The sequence below is a fragment of the Rhinoderma darwinii genome, chromosome 1 (genome assembly GCF_050947455.1).
Source record: "Rhinoderma darwinii isolate aRhiDar2 chromosome 1, aRhiDar2.hap1, whole genome shotgun sequence".
NCBI classification, from domain to species: Eukaryota; Metazoa; Chordata; class Amphibia; order Anura; family Rhinodermatidae; genus Rhinoderma; species Rhinoderma darwinii.
The window spans coordinates 15,239,377-15,258,762 of NC_134687.1; the positions used below are offsets into that span (position 1 = coordinate 15,239,377).

At 41.0% G+C, this 19,386-nt stretch overlaps 1 protein-coding gene across 5 annotated transcripts in view; it reads right to left on the bottom strand.

The window, feature by feature from the left end:
• Positions 1-2,766: 2,766 nt before the first annotated feature.
• LOC142716411 (progonadoliberin-2) overlaps positions 2,767-19,386 on the bottom strand; it is a 43,924-nt gene continuing 27,304 nt past the window's right edge. For 2 of the 5 annotated variants that reach the window (XM_075848697.1, XM_075848714.1), the window contains exons 2-4: positions 6,902-7,074; positions 5,755-5,838; positions 2,767-4,382 (exon numbers count right to left, since the gene is read on the bottom strand). In XM_075848697.1, the coding sequence (XP_075704812.1) occupies positions 4,347-4,382; positions 5,755-5,838; positions 6,902-7,039 (258 nt within the window). In that variant the 5' untranslated portion in view covers positions 7,040-7,074 and the 3' untranslated portion in view covers positions 2,767-4,346. Of the gene's footprint in view, positions 4,383-5,754; positions 5,839-6,901; positions 7,075-11,799; positions 11,929-18,426; positions 18,481-19,386 lie in introns of those variants that run through there. The other 3 variants (XM_075848713.1, XM_075848712.1, XM_075848715.1) reach the window with 3 other exon arrangements.

Consider the following 19,386-nt stretch of genomic DNA (forward strand, 5'->3'; position numbering starts at 1 on the left):
CCAACATGATCTGCCGTTCTAGTGCTGTGTGGGCGGAGCCAACATGATCTGTCGTTCTAGTGCTGTGTGGGCGGAGCCAACATGATCTGCAGTTCTAGTGCTGTGTGGGCGGAGCCAACATGATCTGTCCTTCTAGTGCCGTGTGGGCGGAGCCAACATAATCTGTCGTTCTAGTGCTGTGTGGGCGGAGCCAACATGATCTGCCGTTCTAGTGCTGTGTGGGCGGAGCCAACATAATTCCGGATTAAAGGTGGCTACCAAATTATCAACTGTCTTGAGGAGTCTCCTGATTGGTTCTCTTTATTGAGGCTTCGTCTTCTGGTTTAGTGAAACTCCATATTATTTTACAGATCTGCGCCGATTATCACATTTTCTGGACTATCGGACGACAGATTAAGGAATTTTCCTGCATACATCCAACTGTGCCGTTTTTTTGTGGGATTGTCCTGTAAAATTAATGTCAAAGGGGTGGGGTTTATGCAACTATACCCAAAAGTGGGCGTTTTGGGCAGTTTTATGGGCGTTCTTGGTCAGAATGGGGCGGGGCTTAACGATGTCACTCAAAACCCCAAAACATAATTTACCAGATTTCCTGTGGATATATCATAAATGTCCTTTAAATATGATATAACGCTTGTCATCAGTTTTCTACCCTATTTTCTGTTTCTTTCCATTTACAAGATCTCTGCTTGCTGTCTGTGAATGAATGAGAGCTTGCAAATTCAGTACTTCATTTTATCTGTTTTGGAGACAGTTGGATGACAAGTCTGCTTAGTGATTTGGGAGCAGGGGACGTGACTTTGTATTACTGAACAGAGTGGGAAATTATTGGTGACTGCACCTTTAAGAGAAAGTGTCGGCCATATTGGTTGTCACTCAGCTTTCCAAGGAACAGATATCGCCTAGACACAATTATATAGAGGTTTCTTTTTAATGACGAGTATTTACACATCAGCATTTATGAGCACATTAGCCCAGGATATCGCGGAGCACCTTGTGGGCTGCAGAACAACAACATTGCCCCCCATAACTGTAATGGCAGGAAGGAGGTGAAGGGAAAGTGAGCCCTAATCTACCCACCGCCCTGTCCCTGCCTACTTGCAACGACCCGCCCTAGGCGACGAGGTACAACTGGGCGGCGGTCCCTACGCTGGCTAAGTGCACAGGAAGACAAACAGGGAACACGCAAGGGAAGGGGCAGTAGCCACGGAACGCCACGAGGAAACGGGGCGGCGAACGAACAGTCAGGACCAGGACGAAGTGAGTACACCCGAGCAGGCACAGAGACAGAAGCAAGCCAGGGCAAGCAAGCAGGTCAAGCAGAACAGCAGCAAGGCAGAAGCACGGCAGAAGCACGGCAGAAGCAGGCTGGAGCAAGCAGCAGTGAGGCCAGGAATCCAGAAGAATTACAAGCACTGAGGGAGAGCACAGGGCAGGTAATAAAGGGCAGGGGGCGGAGCTAACTCCGAGAGACCAGGCCGCGATAGGCTCTCCCACTCCTGAGCCTGCAACCCTGGTTGGTGGGAGATGGTGTCAGTCGAGCAGGTCTGGCCTCAGGTGTGGATTGATTAATCCCAGGAGTATAGCTAGATGAAGTACCTGGCAGATCCCTAACAATAACAGGCTCAGGGGTAACTGGGGGGCCGTGCCAATCCCAACACTGGTCATAAGACCACCACATACAATACAGGACATCTCATTTACCTCCTATTTGTCTTGTGAGTCATAGAAAAATATGTAACCAATCAAGTCACAGCAGTACAGAGTATTTTAGGAGAGGAAAGGGCTGACCTGTCCACTCATGTGAGGACAAGACTGCAGGTTACAGGTGAATAGTCGTAATGTGAGGAAGCAGACACATAGGAGGTCACAGACTGAGACGGAAAGGTGCAGGGTCCCAGCAGCACAGAGTATCTCAGGAGAGCAGTGTACTGATCTTGTGTATGCAGTGACCTGTGCACTCATATAATAACGATGAGGAGGGGAATGGAGACAAGTAGGAGATCACTTATTGAGATTTACATAGTGGAATATGTTGAGTACCCAGCAGCACAGAGTACTTCAGGAGAGCAGTGTACTGACCTTGTGGACGCAGTGACCTGTGCACTCATATGATGATGATGGTGGTGAGAAGTTGGAGATCACAGACTGAGAGTTACATGGTGGATTGAGTTGAGTCCCCAGCAGCACAGAGTATTTCAGGAGAGAAGTGGGGGGGGGCAGTGACCTGTCCACTCATGTGATGATGTTAGTGAGGACATGACTGTGTATGTGACGGGTAGAATCATGACGGGTAGAATCATGATGGAGACAAGTGGGAGATCACAGACAGAGCGTTATATAGCGGGTAGAGCAGGGTCCACAGCAGCACGGAGTATTTCAGGAGAGGTGTGCTGATCTTGTGGGGAGCCGTGTCCTCTCATGTGATGATGTTAGTGAGGACAGGACTGTGTATGTGACAGGGACAATGTCATGATGTGAGGAGGGGGATGGAGACAGGTGGGAGATCACAGACTGAGAGTTGTATAGTGGGAGGAGCAGGGTCCACAGCAGCACAGAGTATTTCAGGAGAGAAGTGAGGGGCCGTGACCTGTCCACTCATGTGGTGATATTAGTGAGGATAGGACTGTATGTGACTGACAGTGTCATGATGTGAGGAGGGGGATGTAGACGGTGCCCCAGTGGTACAGAGTATTTCAGGAGGGGAATATCATACCTTCTGAGAGCAGAGGTAGCACAGTTCTAATTAAATACATGCAGAAAGATTCTGAACATCTTTCACTTTATTCCTTACCAATTTTATTGGAGATCCACAGATATGAAAAATAAATTGTATAATGACACACTGAACGTGGATTGGCCAGTACTGGGCTGCAGCCCATAGTTTACAATGCCGAGCAGCTGTGTTATTGAAGGCTCTGCCCTGCATGTCCCCTGTCAGGAGATCACTAGAATATAATCTGCACACACATACATGTCAACGTTATCCATGATCTCAGGACTGTGGCATAACAGAACATGGACTATCACAGCAGATCCGTCACTGTGTGTCTGTCTCCCCTGACATATAGGATGGAGCAGCCTCTGCTATCTCTGGCCATGGACGTCTCCCTGAGGGAAGAAACAGCTGCAGATCTGGATCACGTTACATCTTCTATATCTGTTAATATAATAATCCGGACAAGGGTTGGGGTTCTGCTTTACTGATACAAAGCGCCAAATCCCCTGCAGAGACATAGACACAAATGAAAGAATTAGATCTGCCTTCAGTCACCACTAGAGGGAGCAGAAGAGGAGACATCATTAATGTGGCCAGCAGGGGGCACAGTGGAGCTGCTTCCTGCTGATGTCAAGACTTGGCAGTAGGAAACAGAATGCAAAACATCAAGAGAGTGAGGCATGTGTCTTGGTGGGCATGTAGCTGCACCATTTTTGGGGGAATATGGCTGCGCCGTTTTTGGGGGTGCATCTGGCTACAACATTGAATGTAATGTGTCATGTGCAGTCCTCATATGGAATCTAAGGTCACGTTTAAATGCCCCATATTATAGTGGGTTCGCCACCACTGGTTTATACATTGATCTCAATCATCATGCAGTAAGCTCATAAGCTCCCCCTAGTGGTGACTGCAGGCAGATAGAATTTTATCATTTACCTCTATATCTATGCAGGGAATTTGGAGCTCTGTATCAGGAAAACTGAGCTGTGACCGATATAAAGATATATTAAGAATGTTTTCAGCACAGAATATTGGACCTAAAAATGACAGGAAGATAAAAGGTGGAGATTTACCTTAAATTTGCTCATTGCAATGTATTGTGGCCACATGTTTTTCAGATTTAACCCGTTGCTCCACCTATGTTGGGTTCTTCTCAGGCCTCACTCAGTGATATAATTGCCCCTGTCCCGCTCTTGCCCCTGTCCTATAAATACTGGACTGTATAGAAATGATCACAATGGTTTTATGACCTGTGGCTTTTATTTCAATAATTCCCATTTTTAACCCCACAGCGCCATCTAGCGAAATAACATGAAAATTATTTTTACAATTTCAGGAAAATACAAAATGCAACATATGAAGAAGGCGACGAGAGCACGCAGGATATCTGAGGCTTCCGCTCATGAGATTTTAGCTAAATATAAAACAATAAGCAGAAAAGGACTACTGGATCCTGGTATACGGCGCATAAGGAATGTCTTATAAAGCCCAAAAAAAAACATAAAATGTGGCAAACAAAGCCCAGGATGGTGAATGATGCCCGGTCACCGACTGGTCTAGGGGAATGGTAAACAAGGCATGGCACAGGAGTCCGGGGGTGAAACGTGTAGCATTATCCGGTATAACGTCACTTCTTCTGCAGCTGCCTCGCCAATACATCAGCCTGGAAGATAAAAAGATGGTGGAGCATCACTATACGGGAGGCTGACATGTTTTTTTTATTGTCGGTTTGTATTTTCTGGTAATAGATGTGGTTTTAATAGGATTTTTAGTAAAAGCGTCGTTGTTTGCCTGTGGAGCGCGCCATTGTCTAAACTTCGCTTATTCCGTTATTTCTCCCCGATCTCCATTTTTTTTCCCCCCTCTAAGAACTCGTCTGCTAATGTTTGATCAGTGTGGAAGTCCATTCACAATAAAGTATTTTAGGGTCTTGTCTAGTACTTCTAGAATATATTTTCTTATAACTCTGCATTGTGCTTTTCCTCTGTTATTCCTCCAAGAAATGTATGAATAAATTGGCTTAGCTTGTCAAAGGGGCGTGTCCCTACACAGTCTTACTCTGTCAGCACTGATTGGACAGTGTCAGAGTGTATAGGACACACCCCCAACTAGTAATACCCAGTTGTCAATTTATTCATACATTTCCAGGAGGAATAACAGAGGAACAGCACAGCACAGAGTTTTAAGAAAAGATGATCCAGAATTATTATTTTATGGGGAATACAAGTAATTACTAAAACAGACGGGTCAGGAGAGGCGATAGATCGTCTTTAAGACATGGCATTACCCAAAAAGCTGTGCAGAGGCAGCAAATAAAACGTTGCGTACCATCCATATTCCTCGTCAGGTATAATTAAAGTGTTTTTTTCCCCCAGTTTTATGTAAATAAACCTTAAATTATTGTATAGATAAAGCTGCAACTTTTGCTTTGGAATTAATCACTATTTTCAAGATATTTTCTTGCTGTCAGTGAATGGAAATATTGTTTACATCTAGAGATTGAAAACCCAGACACAAGAACATGGCTCATTAGAAGAGAAAAGGGATCTTATACACTGTAATGTGCACTGCATCTGTATACGTAGCACATTATCAGGATGGGTATTCATCCTCTGAATGGAAATAATGAATTCATCCATTTCCATTCACTGACAGCATGTAGAGTTCTTGAAAACATGAAGGAATTAAAGCACAAAGTATAGCACAAAGCTGCAGAACTTTTCATTCTGCAATGATTAAACTGTGAAATAATAAACTCTCTTTCAACAAAGAGACGTCTAGTTAAATTCCTTTAATCCGGCATTTGATAATCCACACAACCTGATGGTCCGGCGCTTGTTTCCAGCAGAGAACTGCTACATAATGCAGGACCAGAAGCAGACCATTAGCAGAGAAACAATTAGGAAATTCCTCTTATACAAGTGAGTTTTATATAATTTTTTGATAATCCAGAATATTTGATAATCCGGCACCCACTCGGTCCCATTAATGGTGGATTAAAAGAATTTTGCGGCATCCCTTTAAGTGATTCTTACCAATATGTTCTTTAACAGGTTTTTCCTGGAGTTCCTGAGATAAGCGCATTCCTCCCCTTCACAAAGCTTTATTTCTTCTGAGATCTGCGGATGAAACAGAGATGATGTCATACAGCAAAACCAAAACACACGCATCCTAATAATATAACATTCAGTGTATTTTAAGGGGTTTTATGATATGATATTATATTATTATGCTTACTTCCAGAAACAGCGCCACTCTTGTGCAAAGGCTAGGTCTGGTATTGCAGTTTGGTCCCATTCACTTGAATGCCACATACAGACAATGGAGAGCGCTGATGTAGGATCCCTACAATGTCCTGTAAATACTGGGACCCTGAACATTCACAAACTATGAAAAGTTGTCACAGTCCCACCCCCTTTGGAATCAATAAGTTAACTATATAGCAATTTATTATATACTGTATGTAAGTAAAGAAATACCAAATACATCCTATAATCGGCCAGTAGGGGGCACAGGAGGAGGGAGTTACTGGGGCAGACGCTCACAGAGGACAGAGGGAGGGTGGAGTGTGAAGGGTTAAGTATTTTCGTAAACCAGCTCCATAATAGGTGTGTGAATCTTGCATGCTCATGAATGATTGAGGTTGTAGTACATGGTTGTCCCCAGCAGAAAACCTTCTCTATTACATCTAAAAGCCCTAATAACTTATATGGAAATGGGTCCTGTGCCCCCACAACAACACTTCCTGGTAGCTTACTGTTATCATAGGAAAACTGGGCCTTCCTAGCTGAAAAAATTGATTGGTGATCTGATTGGCTCAATCTGATAAACAAAAACTAGGACCGGAAGAGTTGTCATGGGGTTGTCAAGTACAATTAAGGGACATTAATAAGGTTCTCCTGGTACAGAAAGTCTTGTCATATGGTTGTCAAGTACAATAAAGGAAAGTTAATATAGTTTTTCTGGGACAGGAAGTGTTGTCATATAATAAAGGAACCTTAATATAGTTCTCCTTTAAGTACAGGAGAGCATTTTAAAATATATAGACTTTTTTTTTCAGAATATAAAGCATGAAACATATTTTATTTTGATATGGAGTATTCTTTATAATACACTATAATCTACAACACTATAATAGTACAATACTACAATCATCAGGGGAACGGTATATTGATGACGTACCTCTGGGGAAGCCGGCATATCCAGTTCTCTCTTGCCTCCTGGATACCAACCATGAGACCAGTGCTGCCCGTGTGATAGCTGCGTACTGACGGCGATCAGAACGAGGAGGAGGAGTACCAGGTGGCTTTGGCAGGCCATGGGTCTGTTTATAGTCACAGTTCACAGAACCGGGTCTGAGAATAAAAAAAAATAACCAATGTAAAATATTCTGGTTTTATAAATTACAGATTATGGACATAATACTGGTGGCCATTTTGTAATTATTTCCAGATCTTCGGGGGGGGGGGGGGTGCATTTGTTGGGTTACTGCAACACTGTTCCCAATCCCAAATCTTATGTTTTTCATGCAGTCTCAGGCTGCCATCTATATTGATTTCTATTGAAATCGGAGAGGGAAGAGAGGTTAGCTACTTCCTCTATCACTGATGTCACCATTAAATTCCACTACCCAGCATTCTTTGTTAATAAAATAGTTTTTTTTTAAAGAAAAATACAAGACCTTGTAACTTTATTGGCTTTAAATGAGGGTGAAGGCTCTGGTCTGTCGGGCACATCCCTGATGGACGGATAAACATTTGGTGACTGATACAAAATCATCCTTCCCGCTGTACAGGCAGAGATTTTTATCAAGCATATCTCTGGTGATTGACTGCCAGGGAGAGTCGAGAGGACGAAGTGGACTCTTTGGGTGACCGGTGACAGAGGAATTAGCACAGTAAGAGCTAACATGGCTGACAATAGTAACTGTCAGATAGCTACTTCCTCTCAGATTTTCTGAAGTAGAAAAATTCATTGTGTGATACCGAAAAGAATGAAGAGATGTTTTCGTTCAAGATAAGTACATCCTGATGCAAAAATATTTGCATTTTATTAAATTATTTGGTTGGGTCAACAGGTCATGCTCTCAGGATCTCAATAATCTCCCATAGAGGGGTAACACTCCCCCCCCCCCCACACTGTGCATGTTACTGAAGTAACGATCCCCATGTGAATTAAATCCTCAAAGCATGACCTGTTTGGAGGTTTCTTGGGGACTGGAATTGGGAAACACTGCTATATTGTATGTAGCAGAGCTGAGTTTGTTAGTATAGTAGAGCTCTTATATCATGATGGTAGTTTTCCACAGGACTTCCTGTAAACTTACCGCATTATCTTAAGAGTGATTTATCTAAGTCTATAAGGGAAATAGGCAAGCGACAAATTTGACTCTGCTACATCTGTATATCGGGTAAGACTTGTTAACAACCAACAATGTTAGATTAAATTTAATCACAGTGTTTCCCAACCTGTGGTTCTCCAGCTGGTGCAAGACTACAACTCCCAGGATACCTTAGCATCCTATAGCCATCAGGGAATGCTGGGAGTTGTAGTTTTGCAACAGCTGGAAAGCCGCATGTTGGGGAATAACATTATCAGCTTATTATGGAGACATTGTTTACTGTCAGTGGTGCAGCATGATGTAATTGTAGCCTTTATGAGACCGGGGACCTCCTGACCCCCCCATGTATCATCCCCGCTCATCTACTAGTTACACATTAGATTTACGATTCTGTCCCTAAAATGTCTGGCGCCTAAATGTCTCCTATGACCTCCGGGAAATCACGCTAGGGAGCAGGGGGGGGGGGGACAATATATAATTAACTCACCGACCTAATAAACTGTGAGATTTCTATATAATTATCCAAAAATAACATCTGTTTTTTGTTTTTTTTTTAAAGGGCCACATACGTAAAATATAGCATAGCCGTTAAAGGGAATGTCCATATTATGACACCATGTCCTTTTTAGGTCCAACATATATAGTGCAGGCTTAAGCTGGCCTAACGTCTGGTGCCCGGCAATCTGTCTTCCCTGTAATCACAGACACACTGCTCAGTAATCACTGTGTATAGGATAGTCAGCGGCAGAGTGACACGGTCACATGACTGGTCGCAGGAGGCTGCTATTGGTTTTTACTAGCCCCAGCAAAGCCCTATCAGTGATAGTAGTCACTATTAGGGCATGACCACACGTGGCGGATTTCCTCCGCAACTGTCCGCATCAATGCCGCACAGAATCTGCGTTGCAGATTCTGCTGCGGATCTGCACAAAATGTGCAGTAAATTGATGCGGACTAGCTGCTGCGGACTGCGGGAAAAGTGCTTCCCTTCTCTCTATCAGTGCAGGATAGAGAGAAGGGACAGCACTTTCCCTAGTGAAAGTAAACGAATGTCATACTTACCGGCCGTTGTCTTGGTGACGTGTCCCTCTTTCGGCATCCAGCCCGACCTCCCTGGATGACGCGGCAGTCCATGTGACCGCTGCAGCCTGTGATTGGCTGCAGCCGTCACTTACACTGAAACGTCATCCTGGGAAGCCGGACTGGAGGAAGAAGCAGGGAGTTCTCGGTAAGTATGAACTTCATTTTTTTTTACAGGTTGCTGTATATTGAGATCGGTAGTCACTGTCCCGGGTGCAGAAACAGTTACTGCCGATCGCTTAACTCTTTCAGCACCCTGGACAGTGACTATTTACAGACGTCTCCTAGCAACGCTCCCGTCATTACGGGAGCCCCATTGACTTCCTCAGTCTGGCTGTAGACCTAGAAATACATAGGTCCAGCCAGAATGAAGAAATGTCATGGTAGTAAAAACAATACGCTCCGCAGCACACATGACATGTGCATGACAGCTGCGGACTTCATTGCGGAACTTAGAATCTCCATTGAAGTCAATGGAGAAATTCCGCCATGAGTCCGCCACTGCTCCGCAACAGACAGAGCATGCTGCGGACACCAAATTCCGCTCCGCAGCCTATGCTCCGCAGCGGAATGTTACGCATCGTCTAAACGAACACTTCTAAATAGAAGTGGAAGTCAATGCAGAAACGGCTCCGCTGCGGATTAACGCTGCGGAGTGTCCGCAGCGGAATTTAAGTGAAATTCCGCCACGTGTGAACCCAGCCTAAGGGCACGTTCAGACGTGGCAGAATTTTTCCGCTGCAAATCTTGGTGCAGATTTTGGGCAATTACGCAACGAATCTGCAGCAACATTTGCATATTTGACAAGTAATTCAGACGTTGCAGAAAACACAGCGGACTTGCAACAGATTTCAGTTTTTGCATTGCAAAGGCTGAAATCCGCAGTGAAATTCCGCTTCTTCTCCGGAACAGACAGTGCATGCTGCGGAGGGAAAATTCTGCACCGCAGCCTGATTTCCGCACAGTTATTTTCTGCAATGTCTGAACGAACTTTATTAAAAATGTATAGAAACAAATGTAAAAACCGGCTGTGGCAGAATTCCACTGCGGACTGTACGCAGCGGAATTCAATAGCAATTCCGCCACGCCTGAGGGTCAGTTCACACCTTGCGTTAATACTGCGGGTTTTTCTGCAATGGAATTCGGTGCAGAAAATCCACAGCATAATAAAGTAGCAGCAAAGTGGATGAGATAAAACAAATCACACGCTGCGGAAAACGTGAGCGGAAAAAAACGTTCAGAAATCTACCTGCGGTGCAGAATTTTATTCCGCAGCACGTCAATTATATTTGCGTAAACGCTCCTTATTTGTTCCGGGTTTTCCCCATTTAATTTAATGGGGAGGTAAAACCAGCAACAAACAGCAGATGTTGCGTTTTTTGTGGCGGGTTCGCAACTCAGAAAAAAAATCTCTTCTACTTACCCAGGAGTCTGTGTTTCTTCCTCCTCTGCCTCCTAGGGTGACACTTCATCCCATGTGACCGCTGCAGCCAATCACAGGCTGGTTAAGTGCGGCAGCGAACATTCCGGGTAAAAAACTTCACTACAGTTTGGTGCGGGTTTTCGCCTAGAATTCCCTGAAGAGTACAGGGTGGATACGTTGCGTGCTTTTACACAGCGTATTCGTCCTGTGTGAACACGGTCTAAGAGGGCTGATTTCCCCTGAAGGCTCAAAATACCCTGGACCTGAACCGGTTAATATATCTTTATAGCGGTCAGAACTTTTCTGATACAGAGCTACGAATCTCCTCCATAGTCACAATGTTATATGATACAATTCTGGCTGTCTGCAATCACCACTAGAGGGAGCTTATGGCATTATTGAGTTCAATGTATAAAGTCTGCAGGAAGCTCCTGAGCTCCCTCTAGTGTTGGCTGCAGGTAGCTGGAATGTTATTATTAACGCTAAAGCTATACAGATTTGGGGCTCAGTATAAGTAAAATGGAGCTCCGACCTCTATGAAGAAATATTATGAGATTAGTAAGTACAGAAATTCGGATCTAAAAATGATATAGTGTGAAAATATGTACATTCACTTTAACGTCTGGTGGCTTTGTTCGCAGTTGACCCCTCAAGCTCATGGCGATGCATACAAGTTTCTGTCTGTTCCTACAAAGATAAAATTGTAAACACCCAACTTTACTCTCACAACCTAAAATACAAAGCCATATATGATGTAGCAGAGCTGAATTTGTCATTTAACGGTTTCTCCTTTGCACAGAAATAACTTAGTAGAATAATATGCAGTCTTATGGAAAACCATAGATGACACATTTTGACATCGCTATGAGTTTTTTTACAAATGACAAACTCAACTCTGCTACATCTATGTGTTACGCAAAGACAATTCTTTAATTGCAGCTTATTTTCCTATTCTTTGGAGCTTTTTTCATCCTGCTCTGAGCGGTCCTGCCCCCAACCTACAGTCACTATGTTTAATATTCTTGTATCGGTCATGTTTGCTTACATTAAGCCCTTGATTTCTGATTTCGACTCCAGGAGTTTGGTCCCTGATTGTTTTTTAATGCAATTACTGAAACATTGTGGGCCGTCAAGTGTTTTATTATTTACCAGTCAGTTTTTCGACTTCAAATTTGATCAACACCCAGACAGGTATATACAAATATATTTACCCCTTAAAGGGAACCTGTCACTTACACTCAACGGAGGCAGTCACTGGGCGAACAGTATTCATCAGGTAGGGACTGAGTAAAAGGAAGTCATCCGCAAGGGACTCAATGATGCTATCAGTTCCTAGATCGATGAGGTGTCACATGTTGGTTCAGCCTATAAAATAGCTAAATGATTATATGCATCCCCTTCAACAAATATCTTACACTGTTGGTTAATACAGAAGAGCAAGTGTGTGGTCTTCTGTATAGACATATCCTCTAAATCAGGGGTCTCCAACTCGGCCGGGTAAATGGGCCGCACATAGAAAAAATGTGAAGTTGACGGCCGCATTACTTTCAAATTTGATACAAAAAGAGTATTGTTAATCAATTAGTTATTTGAACTACTATAATACTACATTACTATAATACTACATTACTATAACAATACTACATTACTATAATAATACTACATTACAATAATACTACATTGCTATAATAATACTACATTACTATAATACTACATTACTATAATACTACATTACTATAACAATACTACATTACTATAACACTACATTACTATAACACTACATTACTATAACACTACATTACTATAACACTACATTACTATAATACTACATTACTATAACAATACTACATTACTATAATACTACATTACTATAATACTACATTACTATAACAATACATTACTATAACAATACATTACTATAATACTACATTACTATAACACTACTACATTACTATAACACTACTACATTACTATAATACTACATTACTATAACACTACTACATTACTATAATACTACATTACTATAACACTACATTACTATAACAATACTACATTACTATAACACTACATTACTATAACACTACATTACTATAATACTACATTACTATAACACTACATTACTATAATACTACATTACTATAACACTACATTACTATAACACTACATTACTATAACAATACTACATTACTATAATACTACATTACTATAACACTACATTACTATAACACTACATTACTATAACACTACAGTACTATAACACTACATTACTATAATACTACATTACTATAACAATACTACATTACTATAATACTACATTACTATAATACTACATTACTATAACAATACATTACTATAACAATACATTACTATAATACTACATTACTATAACACTACTACATTACTATAATACTACATTACTATAACACTACTACATTACTATAATACTACATTACTATAACACTACATTACTATAACAATACTACATTACTATAACACTACATTACTATAACACTACATTACTATAATACTACATTACTATAACACTACATTACTATAATACTACATTACTATAACACTACATTACTATAACACTACATTACTATAACAATACTACATTACTATAATACTACATTACTATAATACTACATTACTATAACACTACATTACTATAATACTACATTACTATAATACTACATTACTATAATACTACATTACTATAATACTACATTACTATAACACTACATTACTATAACACTACATTACTATAACACTACATTACTATAACAATACTACATTACTATAATACTACATTACTATAATACTACATTACTATAACACTACATTACTATAATACTACATTACTATAAGGGCGGGTTCACACATGGCGGAATTGCACTTAAATTCCGCTGCGGACACTCCGCAGCGTTAATCCGCAGCGGAGCCGTTTCTACATTGACTTTCACTTTAATTTAGCAGTGTTCGTTTACACGATGCGTACAATTCCGCTGCGGAGCATAGGCTGCGGAGCGGAATTTGGTGTCCGCAGCATGCTCTGTCTGTTGCGGAGCAGTGGCGGACTCATGGCGGAATTTCTCCATTGACTTCAATGGAGATTCAAAGTTCCGCAATGAAGTCCGCAGCTGTCATGCACATGTCATGTGTGCTGCGGATGCGTCTTGCTTTTTTTACTTGACATTTCTTCATTCTGGCTGGACCTATGTATTTCTAGGTCTACAGCCAGACTGAGGAAGTCAATGGGGCTCCCGTAATGACGGGAGCGTTGCTAGGAGACGTCTGTAAATAGTCACTGTCCAGGGTGCTGAAAGAGTTAAGCGATCGGCAGTAACTGTTTCTGCACCCGGGACAGTGACTACCGATCCCAATATACATGTATCTGTAAAAAAAAATGAAGTTCGTACTTACCGAGAACTCCCTGTTTCTGTCTCCAGTCCGGCCTCCCAGGATGACGTTTCAGTGTAAGTGACGGCTGCAGCCAATCACAGGCCAAGCACAGGCTGCAGCGGTCACATGGACTGCCGCGTCATCCAGGGAGGTCGGGCTGGATGCCGAAGGAGGGACGCGTCATAAAGACAACGGCCGGTAAGTATGAATTTCTTTTACTTTCACTAGGGAAAGTGCTGTCCCTTCTCTCTATCCTGCACTGATAGGGAGAAGGGAAGCACTTTTCCCGCAGTCCGCAGCAGCTAGTCCGCATCAATTTTCTGCACATTTTGTGCAGATCCGCAGCCGTAATCCGCAACCCGGATTAGGTGCGGCATTGATGCGGACAGTTGCGGAGGAATTCCGCCATGTGTGGTCATGCCCTAATACTACATTACTATAATACTACATTACTATAACACTACATTACTATAATACTACATTACTATAACACTACATTACTATAACACTACATTACTATAACAATACTACATTACTATAATACTACATTACTATAACACTACATTACTATAACACTACATTACTATAACACTACATTACTATAACACTACATTACTATAACACTACATTACTATAACAATACATTACTATAACAATACTACATTACTATAATACTACATTACTATAACACTACATTACTATAACACTACATTACTATAATACTACATTACTATAACAATACTACATTACTATAATACTACATTACTATAATACTACATTACTATAACAATACATTACTATAACAATACATTACTATAATACTACATTACTATAACACTACTACATTACTATAATACTACATTACTATAATACTACATTACTATAACACTACATTACTATAACAATACTACATTACTATAATACTACATTACTATAACACTACATTACTATAACACTACATTACTATAACACTACATTACTATAACACTACATTACTATAACACTACATTACTATAACACTACATTACTATAACAATACTACATTACTATAATACTACATTACTATAATACTACATTACTATAACACTACATTACTATAACACTACATTACTATAATACTACATTACTATAATACTACATTACTATAACACTACATTACTATAATACTACATTACTATAATACTACATTACTATAACACTACATTACTATAATACTACATTACTATAATACTACATTACTATAATACTACATTACTATAACACTACATTACTATAACACTACATTACTATAACACTACATTACTATAACACTACATTACTATAACACTACATTACTATAATAATACTACATTACTATAATACTACGTTACAATAATACTACATTACTATAATACTACATTACTATAACACTACATTACTATAATACTACATTACTATAACACTACATTACTATAACACTACATTACTATAACACTACATTACTATAATACTACATTACTATAACACTACATTACTATAATACTACATTACTATAATACTACATTACTATAATACTACATTACTATAACAATACTACATTACTATAACACTACATTACTATAATACTACATTACTATAACACTACATTACTATAACACTACATTACTATAATACTACATTACTATAACAATACTACATTACTATAACACTACATTACTATAATACTACATTACTATAACACTACATTACTATAATACTACATTACTATAATACTACATTACTATAATACTACATTACTATAACACTACATTACTATAACACTACATTACTATAACACTACATTACTATAACACTACATTACTATAACACTACATTACTATAACACTACATTACTATAACACTACATTACTATAATAATACTACATTACTATAATACTACGTTACAATAATACTACATTACTATAATACTACATTACTATAACACTACATTACTATAATACTACATTACTATAACACTACATTACTATAATAATACTACATTACTATAATACTACGTTACAATAATACTACATTACTATAATACTACATTACTATAACACTACATTACTATAATACTACATTACTATAACACTACATTACTATAATAATACTACATTACTATAATACTACGTTACAATAATACTACATTACTATAATACTACATTACTATAATACTACATTACTATAACACTACATTACTATAATACTACATTACTACATTACTATAATACTACGTTACAATAATACTACATTACTATAACACTACATTACTATAATACTACATTACTATAACACTACTACATTACTATAACACTACTACATTACTATAACACTACATTACTATAATACTACATTACTATAACACTACATTACTATAACACTACTACATTACTATAACACTACATTACTATAACACTACATTACTATAATAATACTACATTACTATAACAATACTACATTACTATAACACTACATTACTATAACAATAATACATTACTATAACACTACATTACTATAACACTACATTACTATAATACTACATTACTATAACAATACATTACTATAACACTACATTACTATAACACTACATTACTATAATACTACATTACTATAACAATACTACATTACTATAATAACACTACATTACTATAACACTACATTACTATAACACTACTACATTACTATAACACTACATTACTATAACACTACATTACTATAATACTACATTACTATAACAATACTACATTACTATAACACTACTACATTACTATAACAATACTACATTACTATAACAATCAGGGCCGCCATCAGGGGGGTATTAGGGGTAGTGGTGTGAGGGGCCCGGCCAAACCTAACTGAAAGGGGGGCCCGGCAACTGCCGCAACATTCTTTTGGTAGGAAAAAACGGGCCCCTGTAATGGGGCCCGTTTTTTTCACCAAAAGAATGTCGTGAGCTGCTGCTGCTGCTGCGGGCCCCCTCCCCTCGTCATGGGGGGCCGTCAAACAGTCCGCCCGCGCGCGCACCCGATCGCGCGCACCCGATCGCGCGCACAAGGAAACTCCCGCGCGTGCGCACTCGCGAGCGCGCACCCACGAACGCCCGCACTGGAGACCGCTCGCGCGCGCACCCGCGATCGGCCGCGCGCGCACCCGCGCAGCCGCGGACACACATGGACAAAACTTACCTGGAGCCTGGCTGGAGGTGAAGGACTGGACGTCTGGACCGAAGACCTCGCCTGGAAGACATCGCCGGAAGAGGACTGGAGTGGGAGCAGCTCTTCTGACACGGTGAGTCAATTATCTCAAAGTGCTGTTTATGTATGGCCCTGTTCACACAGTATTTTGCAGGCAAAAAAAAATCTGCCTCAAAATTCCTTAAAGAATTTTGAGGCAGATTTTGACCTGCCCACACTATCTTGCCGCGTTTTTTTGCTGTGTTTTTTGCTCGCGGCGATTGAGGACAGCAGACAAAAAACGCAGCGAAAAATGCATTTTCTGCCTCCCATTGATTTCGATGGGAGGTCAGAGGCGGAACCGCGGCAAGAAAGGACGTGCTGCTTTTTCTTTTTTCCGCAACTGGCTCCCATTGATTTCAGATTAAATCAATGGGATGCGGTTTTGGAAGTTTTTTGGTGCTGATTCTGACGCAGCGTCCGAGTCAATATCAAGGCCAAAAACCTCTGTGAACTTCGCCTATTGTTAGGGCTTATTCAGACGAACGTGTAATACATCCGTGCAACGTGCATGATTTTCACGCGCCTCGCACGGACCTATGTTACTCTATGGGGCCGTGCAGACTGTCAGTGATTTTCACGCAGCGTGTGTCCGTGTGTCCGCTGCGTAAATCTCACGACATGTCTGATATTTGTGCATTGTTCGCGCATCACGCACCCATTGAAGTCAATGGGTGGGTGAAAATCACGCCCAGCACTTCCGCAGCCGTATAAACTATGAATGAAAACAGAAAAGCACCGCGTGCTACAAACATACAGACAGTGTCATAATGATGGCGGCTGCGCGAAAATCACGCAGCCGCGCATCATACGCTGCTGACACACGGAGCAGTTATGGACCTTTTGCATGCGCAAAACGCCACGTTTTTTGCGCGTGCAAAAAGCACATGCTCGTGTGAATCCGGCCTTAGGATAGGAACACACTAGGCATGAACACTGCGGATTTTATGCAACACATTTTATTGTGGATAATCCGCAGCGTATCACAGTCGCAGCCGAGTGGATGAGATATGAACAAATCTCATCCACACGCTGCAAAAAAAATGGACCTGCCGTGTGGCTTTTGGCTTTTCAAGCCGCAGCGTGTCAATGTATTCTGTGGGATCGCTGCTCCTCTGTTGCGGAAATGCTGCGGTTCTGCCGCAAAAATCACACATGAGGAAAAAAAAAAAAGGCACTTTTTAAAATTTATAAAAAAGTTTAGACTTACCCCGGCCGTAGTCCTGGTGACGCGATCCTCTATTCTTAGCGCAGCTCGGCCTCCTGTCATGACGTTTCATCCCATGTGACTGCTGCAGGTCACATGGTCTACAGCGTCATCCCAGGAGGCGGGGCTACGTTCAGAAGAGAGAGATGCGTCACCAGGACTACGGCCGGGGCAAGTCTAAACTTTCTTTTTCCTGCAGGATTCCCGCAGCGGACACGCCTCACCAAACCTGAGCCACTATTTGGTGCGGTTTTGCTGGCAGAATTCCCTGCGGCTACCGGGGCGGATAAGCTGTGGAGTTTTACTCAGCATATCCGCCTAGTGTGTCCCTTATGATGTCGCTCCTGGAGCTGCTGCCGGTCTCTAAATAGGCAGTTGGTTCAGTAGAATTTGGAATTATTATTTTTTGTGAACCAGCTTAAAAAAATACAAAACTTTTGTGTTAGGGCCTGTTCACATCACCGTTCGCTTCCGCTCCGGGGTTCCGTCTGAGGTTTCTGTCGGGTGAACCCCGCAACGGAAAGTGAAATTGACAGCACAGCTTCCGTTTCAGTCACCATTAGTGCAGTCGACTACGCTATTGATTCCGTCCGAAAACCAGCCGGAATGGTGACGAACGGAAACCATTAGCGATGTTTCCGTCACCATTGAGATCAATGGTGACTGAAACGGAAGCTGTGCTGTCACTTTCACTTTCTGTTGCGGGGTTCACCCGACAGAAACCTCAGACGGAACCCCGGAGCGGAAGCGAACGGTGATGTGAACAGGCCCTAACACAAAAGTTTTGTATTTTTTTAAGCTGGTTCACAAAAAATAATAATTCCAAATTCTACTGGACCAACTTCCTATTTAGAGACCGGCAGCAGCTCCAGGAGCGACATCATAAGGGACACACTAGGCGGATATGCTGAGTAAAACGACACAGCTTATCCGCCCCGGTAGCCGCAGGGAATTCCGCCAGCA